This window comes from Jatropha curcas, chromosome 5, assembly GCF_041381405.1.
Source record: "Jatropha curcas cultivar XTBG-Jc1 chromosome 5, XTBG_Jcur_1.0, whole genome shotgun sequence".
In the NCBI taxonomy this organism is placed as follows: Eukaryota; Viridiplantae; Streptophyta; class Magnoliopsida; order Malpighiales; family Euphorbiaceae; genus Jatropha; species Jatropha curcas.
In genome coordinates this window covers 16,927,927-16,955,039 of record NC_143155.1, presented here as the reverse complement: position 1 = coordinate 16,955,039, position 27,113 = coordinate 16,927,927, and the positions used below count along the sequence as shown (strand labels likewise).

Below are 27,113 nucleotides of genomic sequence, written 5' to 3'. Positions count from 1 at the left end.
AAATCAAGCATACCAAGCAACTTAAATTCAGCTTAATATTACCCACTTTACACAATGTCAATTCAACACATTATTGATATGATTAGAAGTCAAGCAAAGTTTAATTTTTTTTCTACAAAGTTCTGTTTAAGTTTATTTAGTACAGTTGTTGCTCCTTCTCATCATCTCAGTTTTTTTTCTCTTTAATGGTTCAATGATGCATAATGACACTTCATTTGCCCAACCAGTGTTCATTTCTACAATGCCTCAATTTCATGCTTGGAAGCCTCCGCCTTACATTTTCGTTTTCTTACTATTCACCCTTTAATAGCTTCTAATTTGAATTTTGCATCGTAGCTTTATCCCTCTGAATCTAATCATTTTCTTCGTTTGTCACATCACCAGCGCTTAAACTTTCTCTTTCTTAATTTAGGAATTACAACCCCAATCTGGCTACGACAAGTGGGTTTGAAAGCATTCAATTCAAAATAACAAAAGTCCTAGTATACTTGACTGTCTCTTTTACCCCTCACATTATACTGGAAATTACAAGTACTATCCATGCTCTATTACTTATACAAACAACTTATTGGACTACCCTACATTGCCCACTTTAACATTATAATATTGCCATGCCATGGAACGGATCGTTCCACCTATCAACGCTCATAATCTTATTGTGTAAGATTTAAAAAAATGACGTAGAATGGTAATGTGAATGGGTAGACGATTATGCTCCTCAGGAGTTTTGATCAATATCGTTTGATCTGACGAATAACATTAGGGAACTAAACTTGCTAAGAAGTTTATTAAATGTAAATAATGTTTAAAAATAATGTGTGCCTCAAAATAACAACGCAACCTTTTTTTAGGTTTGGGCTGAATCATAAACCCTAAAAGTAAAACACAAAAATGCAACTGGACATGTCAATAGAAACTAAACTCTAGGGGGCAGCACGGGCGTGTCATGTCTTCTTAGTCTCGAGTGTGTTTTTGTTCTGAGCTCCAGAGAGAGGCACGAGCATGCTCTCAGGGACACGGGCGTGTCCCTTCTTTTTAGACTTGCAGTGGTCCAAGTCTTCCATATATTGAAATGCAAGTTGCTCCGCATCAATCCCCTCTACTTGAAAAGAACTCGACCTCGAGTGATGATCATCAGGATAGAATGGGAATAAATCAGCAACATTGAAAGTCTTGGAAATCTTCATGTCGTTAGCCAGGTCAATCACATAGGCATTATCATTGATTTTCTGAAGCACCTGAAATGGACCAATCTTTTCAAAATCAAGCTTCTTCTATCTTCTACCATGCTCCTTGTGAAGATAAATCATAACCCAATCTCCCACGGTAAAAGACTTATAACATCAGTGTTTATCAGCTGTAGTTTTATATTTTTCATTAGCAGCAGTGATGAATTGCTACACTTGTTTGAACACCTCGACATGCTCGGTAGCTAAGTTATTAGTTGCAATACTCTTCTCTACACCTGTTGGGAGGGAAAGAAGATCAATAGTATGGGCTGGAGCCTTCCAGTAGACAATTACAAAAGGAGACAATTTGGTGGAGCTATGGACAGAACTGTTATAAGCAAATTCTACTTGAGCAAGAGCAAGATCCCACATCTTCGTCTTCTCACTGCAAATGCATCTAAGGAGGTTACCAAGAGTTCGATTCACCACTTCAGTTTGACCATTAGTTTACGGGTAAGCGGTACTGCTGTAATGAAGTTGAGTGTTAAATCTCTTCCACAAAGTTGTCCAAAAATGAGCTAGAAACTTCAAGTCGCAGTCAGATGTGATGGTTTTAGGAATGCCATGCAGATGAACAATCTCCTGGAAAAATAATTTGGTAATGTGTGAGGCATCACTAGTTTGCCTGCAAAGAATAAAATGTGCCATCTTGGAGAATCTGTCGACAACAACAAAAATAGAATCAGCTCCGCGTTGAGTTGAGGTAAACCCAGCACGAAATCCATAGACAAATCCTCCCACGGTTGTTCCGGCATCGCCAACGGGGTGTATAGGTAGGTATTTTGAGAATGACCCTTTTGTGTCTGATAAACGCAACATTTACGTACCAGCTTCCTTGCTTCCTTCTTCAATTGTGGCAAATAAAAATGACTCTCTAACCCCATAATAGTTTTATCATGCCCTAGATGACAGCTCAACCCACCTCCATGCATTTCTCTGATTAGTTTTTCCCAGATGGAAGACCAAGAAATGCATAACCTGTTTTCTTTGATTAGATACCCATCATGTACCAAGAATCCATCAATAGGCTGATTAGCATGGATTTTAGCCCATATGTCAGTAAAATCTTCATCCGAAGCATAAAGATCTTTCAAAAATTCAAACCCCATATTCTCTTGCCTAATTGTAATCAACAAAGCGGCTTTACTGCTTAAAGCATTCGCCACCATGTTATAAGTACCCGATTTGTGCTTAATAACATAATGAAAAGCTCCAAAATAAGCTGCCTAACGCGCATGCATCTTGCTCACAGTCTTCTGAGTTTTAAAATGAGTTAAAGCTTGATGATCAGTGTAAATAATGAACTCTCGCCCCAATAAATAATGTTCCAAGTCTTGAATGCCTTGTAAACTGCATACAACTCTTTCTCATAAGTAGACCATCTCTGTCTAACCTTCATTCAGTTTTTCACTAAAGAATGCGATGGGCCTTCTTGATTGTGATAACACACCACCAATTCCAATTCCACAAGCATTGCAATCTACCTTAAACAATTTATCAAAATTAGGTAAAGTAAGAATAGGGGCGGAAGTAAACTTATCTTTAATTTCTTTAAAGCTTTTGTTTACAGCTTTGGTCCATATAAATTGATGAACTTTCTCCTTCTTCAAACAATTTATAGTGGGAGCGACAATGCTGCTAAATTTTTTGATGAATCGCTTATAAAAAGTAGCAAGGCCATGAAAACTGCGAACTTCAGTGATATTCTTTGGGATGGACCGATTTCGGATGGTCTCAATTTTCCTATCATCAATATGTATCGCCTTCTGTGAACCCCTTCCCCAAATGTCATAGGCATGTGATGCATATGATGAATGAGAAGAAATACACGTGATGTGTGTGAGTCGCCACCTTGTTTAATTATTTCAGGGTAAACTAGGAAAAAACCCTATGTGACTCCAATTTTAATTAACCTAGTTGCTAGATTAATTATCCCAATGTTTAAGGCACAGTCTGCGAACCCGAGGTGGATCCCGAGACTATGTCATGCTGATAAACTAACCGATGAATAAATGCTTTGCAAGGTGAATGATGTAATTGGACCAAATGAAATGTTTAAGTGATTTCGACTTGCCACCCGGGGTGAAATCCCGAACGTGCCTATGTACTTCCGTTTGAATGGAAGATCAAAGTCAACGTAGTTCGATAGGCCTTCTTTGAAGGGCTTTGAATGGGTATGCTTTATGCATGAGTGTGTATGCTTTGTGCATGATTTTGTGTATGCTTTGTGCATGATTTTGTGTATGCATGATTGTGTGTATGCTTCGTGCATGATTTTTGTTTAGGCATTTTGCCAAAGAGTTGATTGATTTGATTTTAGGCATTTGATGCCAAAAATGTTGATTTTAGGCGATTTTCGCCAAAATGGTTGATTTTAAGGCCTTTGGCCAAAAGATTGATTAATTTAAGCGATTTGTCGCTAAAATGGTTGATTTTAAGGCCTTTGGCCAAAATGTGTTGTTTTAGGCAATTAGTTTGCCAAAATGTGCGATTTAGGCTTTAATGCCGCGATTATCAATTAATCGGGCATTCGAGCTTAATCACAATTTATTGTCGAAACGTGATTGATTAAGGCTTTTAGCCACAATTATTGATTAATTGAACTTAAGCCAGATTTATTCGAAATAAGGCAATTGAACCGTAGTTATTAATTAACTAGGCTCTTTTAGCCAATATTGTCGGATTTAAACTTTAATACCACGATTATTGATTAACCGGGCATTTAAGCTTAATCAAATTAATTAAGGCAGTTTATTTACCAAAAATAATGACGTGGATGCATTTATGCAATTGTAGAATTATTAAGAGTAGAAGAGAAATATGCATGAAGTGCTAAAATTAAATAGGCAGAGTTTTGTTTACATACCTGATTTAATCGACGACCGCTTCTTAACTCCCGATTAAGCTCCTCGCTTAGGAAATATTAATTAATTTTAATTTGTTTAATTTTAATGTCCAAATATCACAATAAAAATGCAATAAAAATTAAATTAAATGCAAAAAGCGGTAAAGAAAACGCAAGGAGCGTGAGAGGGAGAAGGATTCGTCCGTCAACACAGACAGGGGTACCAGAAAATGGCTGAAAATGGCCTATTTATAGGCCATTTTCGGGTCCCGGGCGGCAGGTGCCGCCGGGAGGGCGGCAGCTGCCGCCCAGGGGGGCTGGGCAGCAGGTCCCGCCCTGTCTCGGCGGCAGGTGCCGCCCAGGAGGGCGGCAGCTGCCGCCCTGTCGGTGGGGCGGCAGGCCCCGCCCACGCTGGGCGGGGGGTGCCGCTTGGGAGGGCGGCAGCTGCCGCCCAGTCGGTGGGGCAGCAGGCCCCGCCTGGTCTGGGCGGCAGGTGTCGCCCAGGGGCGTGGGGGGACCAGGCCCCGCCTGCGCGGGGCGACAGGTCCCGCGCGTGCTGGGCGGCACGCCTCGCCCGCGCGGGGCGACAGGCCCCGCGTGCGCTGGGCGGCACGCCCCGCCCGCGCGGGGCGACAGGCCCGCGCGCGCTGGGCGGCTGGCCTCACCCGCGCGGGGCGACAGGCCTCGCTCGCGCGCGCGGCAGGCCCCGCCCGTGCGGGGCGTCAGGCCCCGCGCGCGCTGGTCGGCAGGCCTCGCCCGCGCGGGGCGGCAGGCCTCGCCCGCGCTGGGCTGCAGGCCTTGCCCAGGGAGTGGGGCGGCTGCTGCCGCCGTTCCCGGCGGCCGGCTCCGCCGTGGCCGACAGCAGGCGCCGCCGTTCCCGGCGGCCGGCGCCACCGCGGCCGGTGTGGACACCGTGCCTCGTTCCGAGGGCTTTTTTGGGAGTTCCGGACCTCCGAAAAATATTCCGGGACCTGTTCTTCAATCCTCGCGATATTCCGGACGTTTTAAGTACCATATTGACATATTTTCGGTGAACTTCCGAAATAGCCTCCGGTCCGGCCGGACTGTTTGCAGTCCGGGAAAACAGGCTTTCTGAGCCTCAAAATTTGGGTATTCACACCTTCGAGCTAAGAATATAGCCAAGAAACAGAATCTGCTTTGTCATGACGCTGCACTTTTGCAGGTTGAAGAATAACTCATTTTCTTGCAAAGTGCTCAACATTAGTCGAAGGTGGTGAAGATGTTCTTCCTCACTACGACTAAAAATCAAAATGTCATCAAAATAAATGACCACAAATTTGAGCAAGAAAGGATGCAAAACCTGAATCATAAGACGCATGAATGTTCTCGGTGCATTGGTCAACCCAAACGACATAACCAACCACTCATACAACCCTTCCTTATTCTTGAATGCGGTTTTCCATTCATCGCCCATCTTGATTCTGATTTGATGATACCCGTTGTGAAGATTTATTTTAGAGAACCCTATAGATCTTGACAGTTGGTCCAACATGTCCTCCAGACGAGGAATAGGAAATCAATATTGTATCGTGATCTTATTGACGGCTTGGCTATCCACACACATCCTCCAAGTCCCATCTTTCTTCGGTACCAATAAAGCAGGAACTCCATAAGGACTAATGCTTTCTCTGATATGTCCCTTCTTCAATAATTCTTCCACTTATTCCTGAAGAATTTGGCTCTCCTTCAAATTCATCTTGTAATGAGGCAGGTTCGGTATCTTTGATCTAGGGATGAAATCAATCTGATGCTGGATGTCCCGCAAAGGCAAAAGTGTAGATGGTTCTTCAACTATGGCATGGAACTCATCTAACAACTCCTTTACAGGTGGAGGTACTAGTGCCTTTTCTTTAGAATCTGTCTTCGGTCTGATCAACAAGACTAACATACCTCTGAACTTCTCAATCGCACTTGAAAATTCCTGCACATTTGAAGAAATAGCTACTAAGGATTTCTCCTCCACTCTAGAAGCTTTGGCAGAAGATCCAAAAGGTAGGAAAGTGATTTTCTTATTTTTTCAAGTGAACAGGTATGAATTTTCTCTCCCCTTTTGCACTGCATATACATCAAACTGCCACAGACGACCTAGCAATACTCCACAAGAATCCATATCCACAACATCACAGGTAATAGAATCTATGTACAATTTACCCATTGAGATAGGAACTTTGCAAATCCGGTTGACTTCAATTGTCGGACCCTCCTTAATCCACCCTACCTTGTACGGCAAAGGATGCGGTTCTGTGGGCAAATTTAGCTTCTTAACCAGCTGTTTGGGTATCAAATTTTCACAGCTACAGCTGTTGATAATGAGTCGGCACATTGCTTCTCCAACACGACATTTGGTTGGGAAAATTTTCCTTCATTGAGTTTCGCCTTCCTATTTTGGAGAGTACAATATTTTCTGAACAGCATATGTAAACTTCACCATCTTCTGAACCAGCCGTGGTTCCATCTTTTTTGTCTTCTATTGCTTCAAACTCAGCCACCTCATCAACTACATTTACCTGTTGACGTCCATCATCAGCCATAGGAGCCTTTCCTTGGGGGTCTTTCTTTTCCTCTGTCGGAACCTGTCGTGCGTTCTGATTATTAGCAAGAGTTAATGCTCTTGAACTCTGTCCACCATAATTACTACTAGACTGCTGATTTTCAGATGAATAGGGTTGTCTGAAACTCTGACTATGATTAAGTGATTGTCGCGGCTACCAGCTAAGTCTATCTTCTGCACATTTGGCCATCTCAATTGCATCTGCCAAAGTAAAAGTCACAGATACCCCCATCATACACATTATATCATGATTCAATCCCCTCTGATAATGAGCCACTTGTTGGGATTCGGTCTCACATATCACATCAAACCTGCAATCTCAAAAATTCTTCAATGTACTCATCAATCTTTCAATTTCCCTAAAAATAATCATGATATCTGTTATATAGTATTTGGGAGTGATCACTAGGGAGGAAACGCTGCTCAATCAACTGTTCCATTAAAATCCAATCTTGCACAGGTTCAATCCTTCAATGATAGCATTCATTTTGAACCGAGTGCCACCATACTGTTGTACCTCCTTTTAGTTTATATGCCACTATGGACACTTTACGCTCGTCTTCAACATTCATGATCTCAAAGAAACGTTCTACCTTTGCTAACCAATCAAGGGTGCTTTCAACATCTAAAGATCCCGAAAAGGATTGAAGATCTACCTTGATTTTGTATCCATCATGAAGATTCTCACCACTACCTTTGTAATTTTGGCCTCTATCAAGTTGATTTTGGCACCTCCCATAATCTAGTAGTGCATTAAAATCTGATCGATCTTCAGGATAATGAGCGGCAAGACGTCTGCCAGGAGTCACTGCCGAATTTGGTTGCTATAGAATCAGTTCTGCTGCTGTAGCTGCAGGTTGAGGGTTGCCTCATTATATTGCGAGGGTTAACTGTCTAATTTGTTCTGCTGTATCTTCAAACTTCGTCTCTAAGGCTATAAATCATGCATCATGATTATCGGCCATGGAGGCTCTGATACCAAATAACGCAGAATGGTAATGTTAATGGGTAGACGATCATACTCTATCAGGAGTTTTGATCAATATCGTTTAATCTGACGAATAAAATTAGGGAACTAAACTTGCTAAGAAGTTTATTGAATGTGAATGATGTTTAAAAATAATGTGTGCCTCAAAATAACAGCGCAAACTATTCATAGGTTTGGGTTGAATCATAAAATCCTAAAAATAAAACAAAAAAATGTAACTGGATACGTCAATAGAAACTAAACTCTAGGGGACGGCATGGGCGCGCTGTCATGGGACACGGGCATGTCCCTTTTTCTTATGCTTGCAATGGTCCAAGTCTTCTATATATTGAATCGTAAGTTGCTCCGCATCAAAAAATCCACTAATTAATTAAAAAAGTATTAACTGCAATCCAATTAGAAATTAAATATAAAAATATTATTCCTGGTTCAACCACAAATAGCCGAAATTATAAATGTATTAAATTTATTTATTATAATAATAAGTTTCCAAACATTAATATAACAATATAAAAATATATATCTATATATTTATAAAGGCTAAACCAAAAATATTTTAAGAAAAGTTGACTTGACACTCTCCTTTTCAGTATATTTTGTTTTTTTTATAAATTTTATTCTTTTAATCTCATTTTTTTTAACAAATTAGAATTTATTACTTTACTTTAAAATTTTTAATTGGAGATTTTTTTTTTTGTTATTAATTTCTTTATTGATTGAATATTCATTTTCTACATTTTAAATTCAATGTTCGAGTGACTCTAATAATTGAGAATTTCATGATGTTTTAACTATAATTTCTAGTCGAGACTTTAAGTGTCTTGCACATGATATTTTAAGATTGAGATCTAGACTTTAAAGACATACTACCTCAAATAGCAAATGATAAAAGATGCATGTCTTATTTAAAGTTAATACTTTGTTAGTTATATCCTTTACATTTTAATATTTTTCTTATGTTATGTTTGTTATATAAGTAATGTTTTCATACTAAGATTGTATTGGATGTATTAAAGGCCTACATGTGGCAGCATGTATTCCCAATTCTGATCAATTAGCTTATAGAGGAAGAAAATGATACTCGTCATTCAATGTGATGGCCGCATATGATTTTGATATGTGTTTCATATTTGTATCAGTAGAGTGAGAAGGCTCTGCTCATAACACTCGTGTTTTTCTTCATGTAATTGAAACACCAGAAATGAAAGTTCCTAAGTTGCCAGAAGGTGTATTATAATATCAATCAAGAAAAAATTATGCCTTTTTTTTTCAATATTAAGTAGATAGATACTAGTTGGTAGATAAAGGATATCCAGATAAAAAATATTATCTAGTACCATATTCAAAGTTGAGGTACCATCAATCACAGCTTCAGCACGAGCCTCCACAAAATGTTCAGAAGCATTTAATCATGTGCACTCATCCTTGAGAAGTTGTATTTAGAGATCATTTGGAGTTTTGAAACAAAAATACAAGAGATCCAATTGTTCAAGTACTTGAGCACTATCTAGATTTTTTCTCTTTTTAGGAGCTTTTAGATATGCATAGTACTTCCACAAATAATGAAAATATGAGGAGAAGATCTGTCAAAATGAAAAAATATCCTAATCATATTGTTTGATTCTTTGTGGCAAAATAGAATATGAAACTAATTTAATTTAGACGAATAATGACATGTATTTTTCTCACATTGATTCTTTGAAAAAAATATTGATTTATGCTACTTTGTAACTTATGCCAATACTAAAGTCATCATATTCGAAATGTCAAGTAATTTCAGTGTCATTAAATAAACAAATTATAGATTGTTTTAAAAATTTAGATGGTCTAAAAATTTATATGAGAAACATTCTTCATCAAATTGTAGTAAGTATGCAAGAGATCGATATATTTTTATTAAATGCTTAACCTCGATATTAATAAATAATTTTTACATGTAATAAAATATATCCTGAAGGATAATATTAATTAAATTAATTACTATATTAAAAAAATTACATTATTTTACACAATAAATTTAAATAAAATAATTTAATAACGAATTAATAGAAGTAAATATGAGGAATTGTCTTATTATTTTAGAAATGATAGTAATTGTAGTTTATATAGTTTGGGCTACATACATAAATTCACATTCTTTAGACAAAATAATAATACACGTTAATCTTTCTCTGTGTGTATGTATATAATATGCATATAGAAAACTTTTTTTTATATTCTATTTATTTCAATGGTTATAAGTTAACATGTTAAGGCCCTGTTCGACAATAACGTTTGGAGTTTAATATTTTGACCGGGTTAAAACACTATCATAATTAATTATGGCGTTTAGTAATATTGTCACGCCCCAACTCTAATTACCAGAGGAATTGTTCGCTTTGGATCAAGCCAAATCGCCCATACAAGATGGCAAGACCCGCGCGGTTTTGTCCCGCAGGTGAAATGGGAAACTTCCCAGGAGGTCACCCATCCTGAGATTTTCTGTACCCATCCTGAGATTTTTTGTTAAGCGAGCACGCTTAACCCTGGAGTTCTTCCAACTCTCCAGCCATTCCACCAAAAGGCGCCTCTAATGATTAGTGTCCCCCTTTTCGATATATGATTCGATTCATTCCTGTGTCCCGCATTCCACTACCCTAGCTAGCCTGCCATCCTAGAAGCTAGCCAGGAGCTTCGCTCTACCTGCCCTCTTAGGATCGCTTTGCTGGGTCGGGATGTCACAGGCCCACCAGCTTCCGCGTGGTTCGTCCTCGAACCATACATCTACTGGAGGGGGTCCGGCTCTGATACCAACTGTCATGCCCCGACTCTAATCACCAAAGGAATTGTCCGTTTTGGATCAAGCCAAATCGCCTATACAAGATGGCAAGACCCGCACGGTTTTGTCCCGCAGGTGAAAAAGGAAACTTCCTAGGAGGTCACCCATCCTGAGATTTTCTGTTAAGCGAGCATGCTTAACCCTAGAGTTCTTCCAACTCTCTAGCCATTCCACCAAAAGACGCCTCTAATGATTAGTTTCCCCCTTTTCAATATATGATTCGATTCATTCCTGTGTCCCGCATTCCACTATCCTAGCTAGCCTGCCATCCTAGAAGCTAACCAAGAGTTTCGCTCTACCCACCCTCTTAGGATCGTTTTGCCAGGTCGGGATGTCACAAATATAACATCTATCTAGCTTTAGAGTTTGAAGTAGTGTTTTATGTGATACGACCCTAGCCAATTAACAAGTACTCTTGCAAATCAACAAGGAACATCTAGCGGAAAGCATGCAATCTCGGAAGTACCCGACAATCCCTTTAACCCCCAAGTACTCTTGAAGAGAGAAAGCAAGGAATTTAGAACAAGAATCAGAAACTTACCTTCAAGTACTCTTGAAAACAACTCTGAAATTCTTGGTGCAATTAATCTTGTAGAACTCACAAGCTTAACTACTAAGGATATTTTGGTTCTATGAAGAACACAATCTGTTCTTGAAAGAACAAGAAGAAAACGTTTTGTTTTGATTTCAATTCAATGGTGGCTGCTGTGCAACTCTTACAACATTATAAGTAACCTAAGCTAACCCTAATTTAGCTATTAACTTAAGTTAGCCCAAGCTTATCCCTAATGTGGCCCAAATGGGCTTAATTAAATACAAGTCCAAGCTAACTACTTAAAACAATCCTGACTTAAACATTAACTAACTTAGGCTGGCCCTACTCTAGAAAATAAGCACAACTAACCTTACACTTAATTAATTAAGTCCACTAAAAGAATTTAAACAAAATAGGGCAAATGGGCCGAAGGCCCTACACAACCCATACTTAAGCTCATAATAAGATAACAACCTCCTAAATTTGCCTAAGTATAGAATCATGTAAAATGCATCAAATGGCAGCCTCATTGCACGCCTCAAGCATCATAACAAGCTTTGGTGCTTCTTCAAGTTCAATCTCACATCTTGCATAATTATGATCTTGAAGCTCCAATGTGATTTGTTCTTGAGCAAATGCATTCAAGGCTGTTCGTAGCTTGGTTGCACGAGCTCTTATGATTGGCCCCACGGGTAGAGCTAGAGGATCCTTCACCTTGCTTCCTTGATCTGTATCATTTCCCTCCCTCCTCAAAAAGATTTGTCCTCAAATCTGAATCATAATCAAATGGAGAAAGATCAGAAACATTAAAGGTAGCAGACACGCCATACTCACCTGGTAGATCAATCTTGTAGGCATTGTCATTGATCCTCTCCAACACTTGAAAAGGCCCATCACCTCGGGCAGCAAGCTTTCCTTTCCTTTGGTTTGGGAATCTTTCCTTCCTCATGTGCACCCAAACCCAATCGCCAGGTTGAAATACCACACGCCTCCTTCCCTTGTTGGCACGGTCAACATAGCTTTTGTTCTTCATGTCTATATGAGCCCTAGCTTTAGCATGTATCTCCTGGATCAATTCAGCCTTCTTTTCACCATCTAAGTTAGCAATTTCACTTAAAGGCAAAGGAAATAAATCAAGTACAGTTAAAGGATTAAAACCATACACAAGCTCAAATGGACTATAACCACTAGAAGAATGTATAGACCTATTATAAGCAAATTCAATGAAAGGCAAACAATCCTCCCAAGTTTTCAGATTCTTACCAACCACCGCTCTAAGTAAAGTACCTAGAGTTCTGTTAACTACCTCAGTCTGTCCATCCGTTTGGGGATGACAAGTAGTAGAGTACAGCAACTTTGTACCAAGCTTACCCCATAAAACACGCCAAAAGTGAGAAAGGAATTTGGCATCATGGTCTGAGACTATGGTACGTGGCACCCCATGCCATCTCACAACCTCCCTGAAAAACAACTCAGCAATATGGACAGCATCATCACTCTTATGGCATGCAATGAAATGTGCCATCTTACTAAACCTGTCCACAACAACAAAAATACTATCCCTACCACGCTTTGTTCTGGGCAATCCAAGTACAAAATCCATAGAAACATCAGTCCAAGGCAAAGTAGGTACAGGTAAAGGCATATAAAAGCCATGAGGCATAGATTTAGACTTAGCTTGCTTACATGCTATGCACACACCACACAGTTTCTCTACATCCCTACGCATATGTGGCCAAAAGAAATGTTCAGCAAGTATATCATATGTTTTAAGAACACCAAAATGCCCCATAAGTCCTCCACAATGCGATTCTAATACAAGCAATTCACGCATAGAACATTTGGGTATACAAAGTTTATTTCCCTTAAATAAAAACCCCTCATGCCTAAAGAACTTATTAAATGCCCCATGTTCACATGCACTCCAAATAAGACCGAAGTCATCATCATCAACATACAAGGATTTTATATGCTCAAATCCTAACAACTTAGCATTAAGAGTAGTAATTAAAGCATACCTCCTAGAAAGTGCATCAGCCACAATATTTTCTTTCCCTTGCTTGTATTTAATCACAAAAGGAAACTGTTCAATGAATTCAACCCACTTACCATGTCTCTTGTTCAACTTACCTTGTCCCTTGAGGTGCTTTAAAGACTCATGGTCAGTGTGTATGACAAATTCTTTGGGTAGAAGGTAATGTTGCCATACCTCCAATGCTCTCACTAGAGCATATAGCTCCTTGTCATAGGTTGAATAATTGAGTTGCGCTCCATTGAGTTTCTCACTGAAATAGGCAATAGGCTTTCTCTCCTGCATCAACACTGCACCAATACCTACACCAGAAGCGTCACACTCAATCTCAAATGTTTTATCAAAGTCAGGTAAAACTAAAATAGGAGCAGAACAAAGAATGGATTTTAAAGTATCAAATGCCCTTTGTTGCGCTTCCCCCCATTTGAACCCAACTTCCTTCTTTACCACCTCTGTGAGTGGGGCTGCTATAGTAGAGAAGTCCTTCACAAACTTCCGGTGGAAGCTTGCCAAGCCATGGAAACTCCTCACCTCAGATATAGATTTAGGAGTTGGCCATTCTCGAATTGCTTTAACCTTCTCCTCATCGACTTCAATCCCCTGTGCACTCACAACAAAACCAAGAAAAACAAGCCTATCTATGCAAAAAGTGCATTTCTGTAGTTTAGCATATAACTTTTCAGCTCTCAAAGTTATCAATACTAACCTAACATGCTCAATATGCTCATCAATAGATTGGCTATAAATCAGTATATCATCAAAATAAACCACAACAAATTTGCCTAGAAAAGCACGTAAGATATGGTTCATTAATCTCATGAAAGTACTAGGTGCATTTGTTAGACCAAATGGCATAACCATCCACTCATATAAACCATATTTAGTCTTAAAGGCAGTTTTCCATTCATCACCTAACTTCATTCTAATTTGATGATATCCACTCATTAAATCAATTTTCGAAAAGTATTTACTACCATGCAGTTCATCTAACATATCATCTAGCCTAGGAATTGGATGGCGATACTTAACTGTGATTTTGTTGACAGCTCGGCAGTCAACACACATCCTCCAAGAACCGTCCTTCTTAGGCACAAGTAATACAGGCACTGCACATGGGCTCATACTCTCCCTCACAAATCCCTTAGACAACAGGTCATCAACTTGGCGCTGCAACTCCTTAGTCTCCATGGGGTTGCTCCTATACGCTGGCCTATTAGGAATTGTGGCTCCGGGCACGAAGTCAATTTGATGCTCAATGCCTCTTAGGGGTGGTAGTCCGCTAGGCATTTCATCAGGAAACACATCAGAAAACTCCTGCAACAAAGAAACAAAACTAGGAGGCAAAGAAGAAGTGTCAATGTCAAGCAAATTAAGCACAGTTTCCTTAAACCGAATCATTAAGATTGGTCTACCCTCACCAACACTGCTACGGATCTCTCTCTCTTTTACATACATGTTTTGTTTCTTTCTTCCCTCTCTTGGTGTTTCACTCACCAATGGGCCATTCAATTGTTTCTTTTCACTCTTGGCCTCTTTATCCTTTTTTTTTTAATCTTTATTTTCTCCCTCCCCCTGAATACAATTCTGCCCCTCACTTTCTAATATCCTTTTTTGGTCCAAATAGACCTCTTGTGGTGTTAAAGGAGCTAGAACCACATTTTTACCCAAATAGGCTAGGGAGAACCGGTTGGTGTACCCGCCATGCTGGACTCGCCTGTCAAATTGCCATGGGCGGCCTAGAAGAATATGCCCAGCTAGCATAGGTACTACATCACAAGTGACCTCATCCTTATACTTTCCAATAGAAAATGGCACCTTCACCTGCTTGTTTACTCTTACAGAACCCATATCATTTAGCCATTGAAGCTTATATGGCCTTGGGTGCTGCACACATGTCAAACCCAATTTCTGCACCATGCTCAAACTAGCTACATTAGTGCAACTTCCACTATCAATAATCAAAAGACATACCTTGTCAAGTACCAAGCACCTAGTATGGAAAATATTCTCTCTTTGTACTAAGCTCTCCTCTTGAACTTGCATGTTGAGAACTCGCCTAGTAACTAGTAATTGTCCCATCTCAGGTTGTAAAACTTCATCATCAACCTCATCATCATCATGGCAGTCTTCAAGTGGTGGCATTGGGTTTTCTTCATCCTCAGATTCAGAATAGGTGTATCCATCCCTAATCACTATTACTCTCTTATTAGGGCATTGAGAAGATATATGGCCCTTCCCAAGACACTTGAAACATTTGATGTCTCTACTAGGAGTATTGGAACTTGAACCCTTTGAATAAGTTGGCACATTAGGCGTGAATGCCTTAGGCACTGAATCTGTCCCCTTTTGTGTAGAGCTTTGAAACTCCTTTTTCTCCTCCCTTTTAGGCCATCTAGCACCCCAAGAATTGCTGTTGTTGTTGGCAGCCCTATATGATGTGGTGCTCTTCCCTTTTCTCTGCTTCTCTAACTTCATAGCCATATTCAGCATCTCCTCCATGGAATCATACTTGTACATCTCTAATGCATCAGCTATGTCTTTATTAAGGCCACCTAGGAATCTAGCCATGGTCACCTCCTCATTTTCCTCAATGTGTGCTCTAGCCATGCACATCTCCATATCCTTATGATAGTCTTCTACTGATTTGGCTCCTTGGACGAGTCTATGAAGCTTCTGATGCAACTCCCTGAAATAATGCTCAGGAAGAAAACGTTTTCTCATTACCTCCTTCATGTCTTCCCAATTGTGGATAGGTCGTCTTCCCACTTTTCTTCGACTCTGATTAAGTTGATCCCACCAAAATAGAGCATAGTCTTGGAACTCTAAGGCTGCAATTTTCACCTTTTTTTCTTCAGTATACCTGTTGCATTCAAAGATCATCTCGACCTTCCTCTCCCATTCCAAGTATTCGTCTGCATTGTTTCAGCCTTTGAAACGTGGCACCTTGAGTTTGATGTTACCCAAGTTACCATCTAATGGTGTGTCAACCTCTTCGTCATCCTCTCCATAGTAAGTTTCATTTCTGTAAACACGGCCTCTACCAATCCCTCTTCCTCTTCCTCTATTATTTTTACCTCCTCTTGCCCACATAGGCTCTCTATGCCATTCATCATCCTCTTCTTCATACTCTTCATGCCAAGGTTGTCTAGAGTGCTCTTTGGAAGTGCTTGCACCCCTCCTTGTGGCATTAGGGTCATGTCTTTCTGTCTTTTGCTCTTGAATCTCCAGTCTGTCATTAAAGCTCTCCATAAGCCTAGTGATTCGTCCCATTTCTCCAAAGAAAGCATCTAGAAAGGCTTGTAGTTTTGGATCTTCAACTTTGAGAGGGCTATTATCCTTGTCTCTAGATGAATTAGACATCTTGAAATAAGATTGCAAAAAACTAAGGAAATAGTTAGTTTATCACTCCCTCACGTGTTTCTCTCCTTATTTGGCTTTTTTTTTTTTTCAATATGTGGGTTTCACTCCAGCCTTTTACCACTCTTTCCACTTGAATAATTGCACTTCAGAATCCCAAAGTTGCTACAAAAGTCAAGAGAAAGTTAGGAAAAACAAAGAATATAATTAAGTAATGCACAAACTCTATCAAGAAATCACAATGTTTGAATGGCAATACAAGAATAAGAAAGGTGTATTGCTAGAAATCAATAAACTAAAGTGTAGGAACAAGCAAATAACACTTTAGCAATGTTAAATGAAGCAAAGATAGCACACAAACAAGAAATTGAAACTAGAATTTAAAAGACGATTTAGGGATATAGTGTATGAATTTAGTTTGCTACAAAGCAAACCAAATATGGACCTAATTAATTCTACCCAATCAAAGCAAGCAAACAAAGAAAACCCAAAAAAAAAAAATTTTTTTTTAAGGTACTGTAGCAAGTTTGCTTCTGAGTTCCTGTAGCAAGTTACTGTAGCACAACGTTTTTGATTTATATCCTCACTTAACCTACAAATGTGACCCAATTTAGGTAGGGTAAGGGCTTAACAAGGTATAAGTGGATGGTTTGTGTCTCCCAATTCAATTTAGGTAGGTAATGACTTAGTCCAACAATGACTTTTGTGTCTCCCAATTCAACTTTAGGTAGGTAATGACTTTGTCCAACAATGATTTTTGTGTCTCCCAATTCAATTTTAGGTAGGTAATGTCTTTAACAACCAATTCAGATCCAGATTTTTTTTTTTTTTATCAAGAAATAAGCAAACAACAAGAATGTTCAAAGATAGATCTTGAATTAGTCAAAAGGGTAACTAGAAAATGATGCAAACAATAAGAAGATACAAAGAGAAAACTAGATTCAAGAAGATTTAAAGAGAAATTATCTAAATCCAACAAGATCTAAAGAGAAATTGTCTAGATCCAACAAGATCTAAAGAGATAATGTCTAGATCCAACAAGACCTAAAGAGATAATGTGTAGATCTCAGAATGAAAAGAAAACACGAAGATAAACAACAATGAATCCAACAACAAGAAAACTCAAATTCCTAACTAAGATAACAGAACTTACCCCAAAACATTGATTTGGCTCTGATACCAGATGATACGACCCTAGCCAATTAACAAGTACTCTTGCAAATCAACAAGGAACATCTAACGGAAAGCATGCAATCTCGGAAGTACCCGACAATCCCTTTAACCCCCAAGTACTCTTGAAGAGAGAAAGCAAAGAATTTAGAACAAGAATCAGAAACTTACCTTCAAGTACTCTTAAAAACAACTCTGAAATTCTTGGTGTAATTAATCTTGTAGAACTCACAAGCTTAACTACTAAGGATATTTTGGTTCTATGAAGAACACAATCTGTTCTTGAAAGAACAAGAAGAAAACGTTTTGTTTTGATTTCAATTCAATGGTGGCTGCTGTGCAACTCTTACAACATTATAAGTAACCTAAGCTAACCCTAATTTAGCTATTAACTTAAGTTACCCCAAGCTTATCCCTAATGTGGCCCAAATGGGCTTAATTAAATACAAGTCCAAGCTAACTACTTAAAACAATCCTGACTTAAACATTAACTAACTTAGGCTAGCCCTACTCTAGAAAATAAGCCCAACCAACCTTACACTTAATTAATTAAGTCCACTAAAAGAATTTAAACAAAATAGGGCAAATGGGCCGAAGGCCCTACACAACCCATACTTAAGCTCATAATAAGATAACAACCTCCTAAATTTGCCTAAGTATAGAATCATGTAAAATGCATCAAATGGCAGCCTCATTGCACGCCTCAAGCATCATAACAAGCTTTGGTGCTTCTTCAAGTTCAATCTCACATCTTGCATAATTATGATCTTGAAGCTCCAATGTGATTTGTTCTTGAGCAAATGCATTCAAGGCTGTTCGTAGCTTGGTTGCACGAGCTCTTGTGACATCCTACCAAGTCGAGTCTTAGCATAGAGTTGAGTAGTCGAGTTGAGTCGAGTTGAACCAAACCCGGTTGGGGTAGAATGGGTTATTAAGTGGAGTTACTTGAGTGAGAGAAAAAGATTAAAGCACTTGGGTGAGGATTGATTTGCATTAAAAGATTGAGCTTGGGTATTAAGTTGTAGCCTGTTTACAATTGAGGTACCATTTAGGAAGTTTTACATAAAATCCTTTGATTTTTGATGGCCTACCCGTAATACTTATTTTCACTTTCCCATTTTCATGTTTATCTTCATCTTCTTCCTTTCCTCTTCCACCTTCCTTTCAATTTTCATGGTAGTTAAGCCTTAACTTCAATTTTTCTTCTATCCAAGTAAGTAAACCTTCTTGAAATTCATAATTGAAACATTTGGTGCTATTGTTTTAGAATTCATAAGAATTCTTATTTATAGGTGAAGGGAGTTCTAAGAGTGTAGAAAAAAGAAGTTAAAGAGGAGCTCAAGCTTTTGGAGTAAAGGTTTGATATCTCTTGTTATTTTTCATTTTCTTTGTATGAGATTTGTGTGGTGTGTTGCTATTGAGACAATCTTGCTTTATGTTGAGTGGGAGAACTGGTAATGGTGAGAAAATAGGGGAAAACAGGGGAAGTATTGAATAAATGAAGTAAATAGTGAGTTATGTTGAAACAGGTTTTGCTGGAAATTTTACCAGTAACTTCATCTTGATTTTGACCCCATTTAATGATGGAATTAGGAAGTGTCATAGAAGAGTTATTTGTTCCTCTATGTGTTAGCTTTACATGGGCTTTTGAATCATTCAAATTGGTGTTGTATATTGAGAGATATGACCAAAAGAGTACAGACAGTGCAGGCTGGAAGCGCGCGCGCGAATTGCATGACGAGTTCGCGTTGCCTTCTCGCACTCGCGAATTTGAACTACGCGCTCGCGACTTTCACCTAAAACTCTCTGACTCTCATTTGGCACATCTCGCGCTTGCGAATTTCAAGTGCGCGCTCGCGACTTGTGCTCGCAAACTCACTGTCTCTCATTTGGCACTTCTCGCGCTCGCGACTTTCAAGTACGCGCTCGCGACTTGTGCCCGATAACTCACTGTCTCTCATTTGGCACTTCTCGCGCTCGCGACTTTCAAGTACGCGCTCGCGACTTGTGCCCGATAACTCACTGTCTCTCATTTGGCACATTTCGCGCTCGCGACTTTCAAGTACGCGCTCGCGACTTGTGCTCGATAACTCACTGTCTCTCATTTGGTGCATTACGCGCTCGCGACCTTGCAAGGCGTGCTCGCGACTTGTGTTTTCATGCATTTTTGGACTTCTTTTTCAATGCAATTGTATTCCTTTGCTTCACTTATATGCCTCCAATCATTTTAACATCAAATACAACATTAGAACATGTATCAACACAACATTCAAGCATGCAAATGATGTGAAATCAAATAAACATTATGAATTATGAAGTTATGAACTATTAATATGATGTTTTGTTATATTATTTACAATACCAACATTATGCTCCATTGAGGTTAGGTAGAAACCATGTAGATAAGGCTATGTCGCGACATAGGATAGCAGATCTGCACCTCATACAGTTTGATACTCCGGCTACAGGCCGTTGAGTGGATATGATTATATATGGGCCATAGCAGCCAAGCATACAGTATTCATCCAGTTTCATACAGTTTTTCTTATCACTTCGGTTTCACTATAACCTTATGGAGCCATACAGATATCTTGACATAACATTTCATGAATTATACAGTATTATAAACAGTACAAAGGATAATCAAGGTATCATGAAAGTATCATGATGTGTGTGCTTATATGTGCCATATGTGTTAACATGGTTCTTTCTATACATGTATGTGCTTAATTGTTTCTTATCTGTTGAGATATCCACTGAGCTTTATTGCTCAGCGAGTTACCTGTTTAACTCGCAGGTTTTGAGATTGGACCGTAGAGAGTCAGCTTACAACTGCTGCAGTTCATCTGTAGAAGACTCAGTCTTCAGGGTAGCTACTCATTTGGATGTGTATTTTTGTCTACCCTTTTTATGGCATGTACAGGGCACACAGTTGGGCCCATTTCATCTTGTAAACTAGTATCATGTCTTGTAAATATAAACTACATTATTTTTGTATACAACATCAGCATGCTACTATATTCAATACATATTATGATTTCAGCATGTCAGGCCATACAGTCAACCAGTTTGTAGCGTCTCGGTCCGGTTCATTCGGGTTTACGGGTGGACCGGGAAGGGGTGTTACAAATTTTGGTATCAGAGCCCTAGGTTTAGTTTCCTCGGGCTTGCATGCATAAGTCAGTATAGTGTACATGCCATGTCTACCCTGATGAACTAAGCAGTTGTTGTTCTTTTAGGAGGATGTCACAGGAAGGTGAGAGCGAGTCACACGCCTCCAGAGCAGTGGAGGGTGAGGCTCCAGTAGCACCAGGTCAAGAGGTGTTGTTAAAGCAACTTGCAGATACTTTTCGACAGATTGCAGGGGTGATGCCTCAAGTACCAATAGTGGTAGAAAGAGAAAGAAAGCCCCCACTAGAGAAGCTTCGGAAATATGGGGCGAAAGAATTCAGTGCTAACAAGGATGATAGTCCAGAAAGAGCTGAGTATTGGTTAGATGGGACATCGAGAGTCCTGGAACAATTACAATGTACACCAGAGGATAAGTTGGTTTGTGTCACATCATTGCTCATAGATGAGGCATATACCTGGTGGACTACTGTTCAGCAGCGGGTATCAGCAGAGCAGCGTACATGGCAATTCTTCTTGGATGAATTCAAGAAAAAGTTCATCACAGAGGCTTACCTAGATGCAAGAAGGAAAGAATTCTTATACCTGAGGCAGAACAGAATGTCAGTTTCAGAATACGAAAGAGAATTCACCAGACTTAGCAGGTATGGTAAAGGGATAGTGGCTACAGAAGCCGAGAGGTGTAAAAAGTTTCAGGAAGGCCTGAATGATGAGATTCAGATGGGAGTGGTAGCTTCCAGATTCAGAGAGTTCTCAGCTTTGGTAGAGGCAGCTCAGGAGATAGAGCGAATTCAGGCCAGTCAGCGTACCAGACGCCAGCGGTCTCAGCAGAGGAGAGACCAGACTCAGAGTGCACCCAGTACCTATCAGTCAGAAAGCAAGAGATTCAGAGGTGCTAGTAGTTCAGCTAGTGCTAGACCTTCCTTTAGCCAAGGCACAGCTAGGGGTGCTAACATGCCAGCGGTATCAGTTGTGGCTAGTTCTGCCGGTGGTAGTTGAGGTTCAGGCAGAGGAATTGGTAGAGGCACCAGTAGAGGTGCAGAGTCAGTCGGTTATACTTTTCCACCTTGTGAGCATTGTGGCAGACGGCATGGTGGAGATTGTTGGTTGGTGACCGGGAAATGTTGGATATGCGAAGCATCAGACCATCAGAAGAAGGATTGTCCGAAGAGGGCAAAAGTTCCTACACAGTTCATAGCAGGCAGAGGTAGAGGTGAGAGCTCCGGAGGGCAGAGACAGCAGTCAGAGACTGTGGACAGACCTGATACAAGAGGTCCAGCCAGGGTTTATGCTATGCGAGCCAGAGAAGATGAGGAAGCTCCAAATGTAATAGTTGGTGAGTTTTCCTTATGTGATCATACAGTTTATGCTTTAATTGATCCTGGCTCATCTCATTCATACATTAGTGTACCTAAACCTTGGGTTAAAGGGTTAGAAGTTGCATATGTGAGTCAGGGTATGGTAGTTACAAATCCATTAGGAGATGTAGTAAAAACTCATACAGTGGTTGAAGGATGTCCAATTGTTATTCATGGAAAAGAGTTTCCAGGAGATCTTATGGAGTTGCCATTTAGAGAATTTGATGTTATTCTGGGTATGGATTGGCTATCCAGACATCAGGCTATAGTTGATTGTGCAAAGAAAAGGGTGACACTATATACAACAGCAGGAGAAGAGATTACAGTAGTCGGGAAGCGGCGAGATTTTCTGGGTAATGTGATATCAGCCATGGCAGCAAAGAGATTAATTCAGAAGGGTTGTGAAGCATACTTGGTATGTGCATTACAAGCAGAGAAAGAACAGTCAGAAGTGCAAGACATACCAACAGTGTGTAATTATCCAGATGTATTTCCAGAAGAGTTACCAGGGTTACCACCAAGGAGGGAAGTGGAGTTTACTATAGATGTCTATCCTGGAGCAGCACCAGTATCAATTGCATCTTACAGAATGGCACCAGCAGAGCTAAAAGAGTTAAAAATTCAGCTACAGGATTTATTGGATAAAGGCTTTATCAGACCCAGTGTATCACCTTGGGGAGCACCGGTGTTATTTGTAAAGAAGAAAGATGGATCATTCAGACTGTGCATTGACTATAGACAGCTGAACAAACTGACAATCAAGAATAATTATCCATTGCCTCGAATCGATGAATTGTTTGATCAGCTAAAAGGTACAGGTATGTTTTCTAAAATCGACCTTAGGTCGGGATACCATCAGTTGCGGATAAAGGAAGAAGATATCGCTAAGACTGCATTCAGGACCCGATATGGTCACTATGAATTTTTAGTCATGCCATTCGGTCTCACAAATGCACCAGCGGTTTTCATGGATCTCATGAACCGCGTGTTTCATTCATATCTGGATCAGTTTGTGGTGGTATTTATAGATGACATTTTGGTCTACTCCAAAGATAAGGTCGAACATGATAAACATTTACGGATTGTACTTCAGACACTGAGGGATAAACAGTTGTATGCCAAGCTCAGTAAGTGTGAGTTTTGGCTGGAAGAAGTTTCTTTCTTAGGACATGTGGTGTCATCGGAGGGTATCAGAGTGGACCCGAAGAAGATTGAAGCTATTGTTGATTGGAGACCACCCAGAAATGTCACAGAAGTTCGAAGTTTTTTGGGTTTAGCCGGTTATTACAGAAGGTTCGTAAAGGGATTCTCCATCATTGCATCACCTTTAACAAGATTATTGAAGAAAGCAGTTGTATTCCAATGGGATGATAGATGTCAGCAGAGTTTTGACACTTTGAAGAAAAAGTTGACTGAAGCACCAGTGTTAACTCAGCCAGTGTCAGGTAAAGACTTTGAGATTTACAGTGATGCCTCTCATATTGGGTTAGGATGTGTACTCATGCAAGACAGGAAAGTGGTAGCTTATGTCTCCAGACAGTTGAAGCCACATGAATTGAATTATCCAACCCATGATTTAGAATTGGCAGCCATTGTTCTAGCATTCAAAGTATGGCGGCATTATCTGTACGGTGAAAAGTGTTACATTTACACAGATCATCAGAGTTTAAAGTATTTACCGACACAGAAAGATTTGAATTCAAGACAACAGAAGTGGATGCAGATTCTGGCTAATTATGATTATGTCATTAATTACCATCCGGGCAAAGCTAACGTGGTAGCTGATGCCCTTAGCCGGAAATCATTATTTGCTTTGAGAGCAATGAGAATTAGCATGGAGTTGCAACAGCAGGGAGTTATTCTAGCACAGATGCAAGTACAGCCATCTTGGGTTCAGGAAGTTGCAAAGGTACAGAAGAAAGATGCACAAACAGCACTATGGGTAAAACAAGTACAAGACGATCATGGTGGGAAATTCAGATTGGATAACAGTGGAGTCTTATTCTATGAAGACAGAGTTGTTGTACCACAGATAGGGGAGCTTAGACAAAAGATTCTGCATTAAGCTCATAACAGTCCATATACAATGCATCCAGGTAGTACCAAGATGTATCAAGATTTGAAGAAAGGCTATTGGTGGCCGGGCATGAAGAAAGATATCGGAAATGTTGTAACAAGATGTTTAACATGTCAACAAGTAAAAGCAGAACATCAACTACCAGCTGGGTTACTTCATCCAATAACAGTGCCAATATGGAAGTGGGATCAGATCACGATGGATTTTATTACTGGATTACCTCAGACGCAGTAGAAGCATGATGCAGTATGGGTGATCGTGGACAGATTAACTAAGTCCGCACACTTTCTACTAGTCAGGATGGACTATTCTCTGGACAAGTTAGCAGATATTTATGTGCGAGAAATAGTTCGACTACATGGAGTTCCATCATCCATTATCTCTGATCGTGATCTAAGGTTTACATCGAAGTTTTGGGGTAAACTGCAGGAAGCATTAAGGACGAGATTGCATTTCAGCACTGCATTTCATCCTCAAACAAATGGCCAATCAGAGAGAGTCATTCAAATTCTAGAAGACATGATGAGATCATGTGTTATAGAATTTGAAGGCAGTTGGGACAGATATGTACCTCTCATGGAGTTTGCCTACAACAACAGCTACCAATCAAGCATTAAGATGGCACCATATGAAGCATTGTATGGTAGACCATGTAGGACACCTGTGTGTTGGACAGAACTGAGTGAGAAGAAGATTTTGGGTCCAGATTTGGTTAGAGAAACGGAAGAGAAAGTGGAAATCATCAGAAAACGGCTGAAAGAAGCAAGTGATCGACAGAAGTCTTATGCTGATTTAAAGAGAAAGGATATTGAGTACTCGGTGGGTGATAAGGTATTTCTGAAAGTTTCACCATGGAAAAAGATCCTAAGGTTTGGACGAAAGGGTAAGCTTAGCCCTAGGTTCATTGGTCCATACGAGATTGTTGAACGCGTAGGACCATTGGCCTATCGCCTAGCGTTACCTTCAACCTTAGATCGAATTCATAATGTCTTTCACGTATCCATGTTAAGGAGATACAAATCAGACCCATCACATGTGTTATCAGCAGAAGAGATTGAAATTCAGCCGGATCTCACCTATGAAGAAGAACCAGTTCAGATCTTAGCCAGAGAAACTAAGGAATTGCGGAACAAGAAGATAGCATTGGTGAAAGTTCTTTGGAGGAATCATAAGACAGAAGAAGCAACTTGGGAATCTGAAGACACCATGCGACAACAGTATCCGCAGTTGTTCACAACAGGTAAACTTCGGGACGAAGTTTTTATTTAGGAGGGGAGAATTGTGACATCCTACCGAGTCGAGTCTTAGCATAGAGTTGAGTAGTCGAGTTGAGTCGAGTTGAACCAAACCCGGTTGGGGTAAAATGGGTTATTAAGTGGAGTTACTTGAGTGAGAGAAAAAGATTAAAGCACTTGGGTGAGGATTGATTTGCATTAAAAGATTGAGCTTGGGTATTAAGTTGTAGCCTGTTTACAATTGAGGTACCATTTAGGAAGTTTTACATAAAATCCTTTGATTTTTGATGGCCTACCCGTAATACTTATTTTCACTTTCCCATTTTCATGTTTATCTTCATCTTCTTCCTTTCCTCTTCCACCTTCCTTTCAATTTTCATGGTAGTTAAGCCTTAACTTCAATTTTTCTTCTATCCAAGTAAGTAAACCTTCTTGAAATTCATAATTGAAACATTTGGTGCTATTGTTTTAGAATTCATAAGAATTCTTGTTTATAGGTGAAGGGAGTTCTAAGAGTGTAGAAAAAAGAAGTTAAAGAGGAGCTCAAGCTTTTGGAGTAAAGGTTTGATATCTCTTGTTATTTTTCATTTTCTTTGTATGAGATTTGTGTGGTGTGTTGCTATTGAGACAATCTTGCTTTATGTTGAGTGGGAGGACTGGTAATGGTGAGAAAACAGGGGAAAACAGGGGAAGTATTGAATAAATGAAGTAAATAGTGAGTTATGTTGAAACAGGTTTTGCTGGAAATTTTACCAGTAACTTCATCTTGATTTTGACCCCATTTGGTGCATTACGCGCTCGCGACCTTACAAGGCGCGCTCGCGACTTGTGTTTTCATGCATTTTTGGACTTCTTTTTCAATGCAATTGTATTCCTTTGCTTCACTTATATGCCTCCAATCATTTTAACATCAAATACAACATTAGAACATGTATCAAAACAACATTCAAGCATGCAAATGATGTGAAATCAAATAAACATTATGAATTATGAAGTTATGAACTATTAATATGATGTTTTGTTATATTATTTACAATACCAACATTATGCTCCATTGAGGTTAGGTAGAAACCATGTAGATAAGGCTATGTCGCGACATAGGATAGCAGATCTGCACCTCATACAGTTTGATACTCCGGCTACAGGCCGTTGAGTGGATATGATTATATATGGGCCATAGCAGCCAAGCATACAGTATTCATCCAGTTTCATACAGTTTTTCTTATCACTTCGGTTTCACTATAACCTTATGGAGCCATACAGATATCTTGACATAACATTTCATGAATTATACAGTATTATAAACAGTACAAAGGATAATCAAGGTATCATGAAAGTATCATGATGTGTGTGCTTATATGTGCCATATGTGTTTACATGGTTCTTTCTATACATGTATGTGCTTAATTGTTTCTTATCTGTTGAGATATCCACTAAGCTTTATTGCTCAGCGAGTTACCTGTTTAACTCGCAGGTTTTGAGATTGGACCGTAGAGAGTCAGCTTACAACTGCTGCAGTTCATCTGTAGAAGACTCAGTCTTCAGGGTAGCTACTCATTTGGATGTGTATTTTTGTCTACCCTTTTTATGGCATGTACAGGGCACACAGTTGGGCCCATTTCATCTTGTAAACTAGTATCATGTCTTGTAAATATAAACTACATTATTTTTGTATACAACATCAGCATGCTACTATATTCAATACATATTATGATTTCAGCATGTCAGGCCATACAGTCAACCAGTTTGTAGCGTCTCGGTCCGGTTC

General features: G+C 39.6%; 1 protein-coding gene across 1 annotated transcript; it reads right to left on the bottom strand.

Moving 5' to 3' along the window:
* Positions 1–5,755: 5,755 nt before the first annotated feature.
* LOC149496294 (uncharacterized) lies at positions 5,756–16,379 on the bottom strand. Its single transcript, XM_089721318.1, has 11 exons — positions 16,193–16,379; positions 14,730–15,931; positions 14,083–14,333; positions 13,006–13,653; positions 12,101–12,873; positions 11,822–11,947; positions 7,156–7,454; positions 6,779–6,847; positions 6,492–6,737; positions 6,161–6,364; positions 5,756–6,016 (listed from the first exon to the last, which is right to left on the bottom strand). Exons 1-11 carry the CDS (start codon positions 16,377–16,379, stop codon positions 5,756–5,758), a joined length of 4,266 nt encoding a protein of 1,421 aa, XP_089577444.1.
* Positions 16,380–27,113: the final 10,734 nt, after the last annotated feature.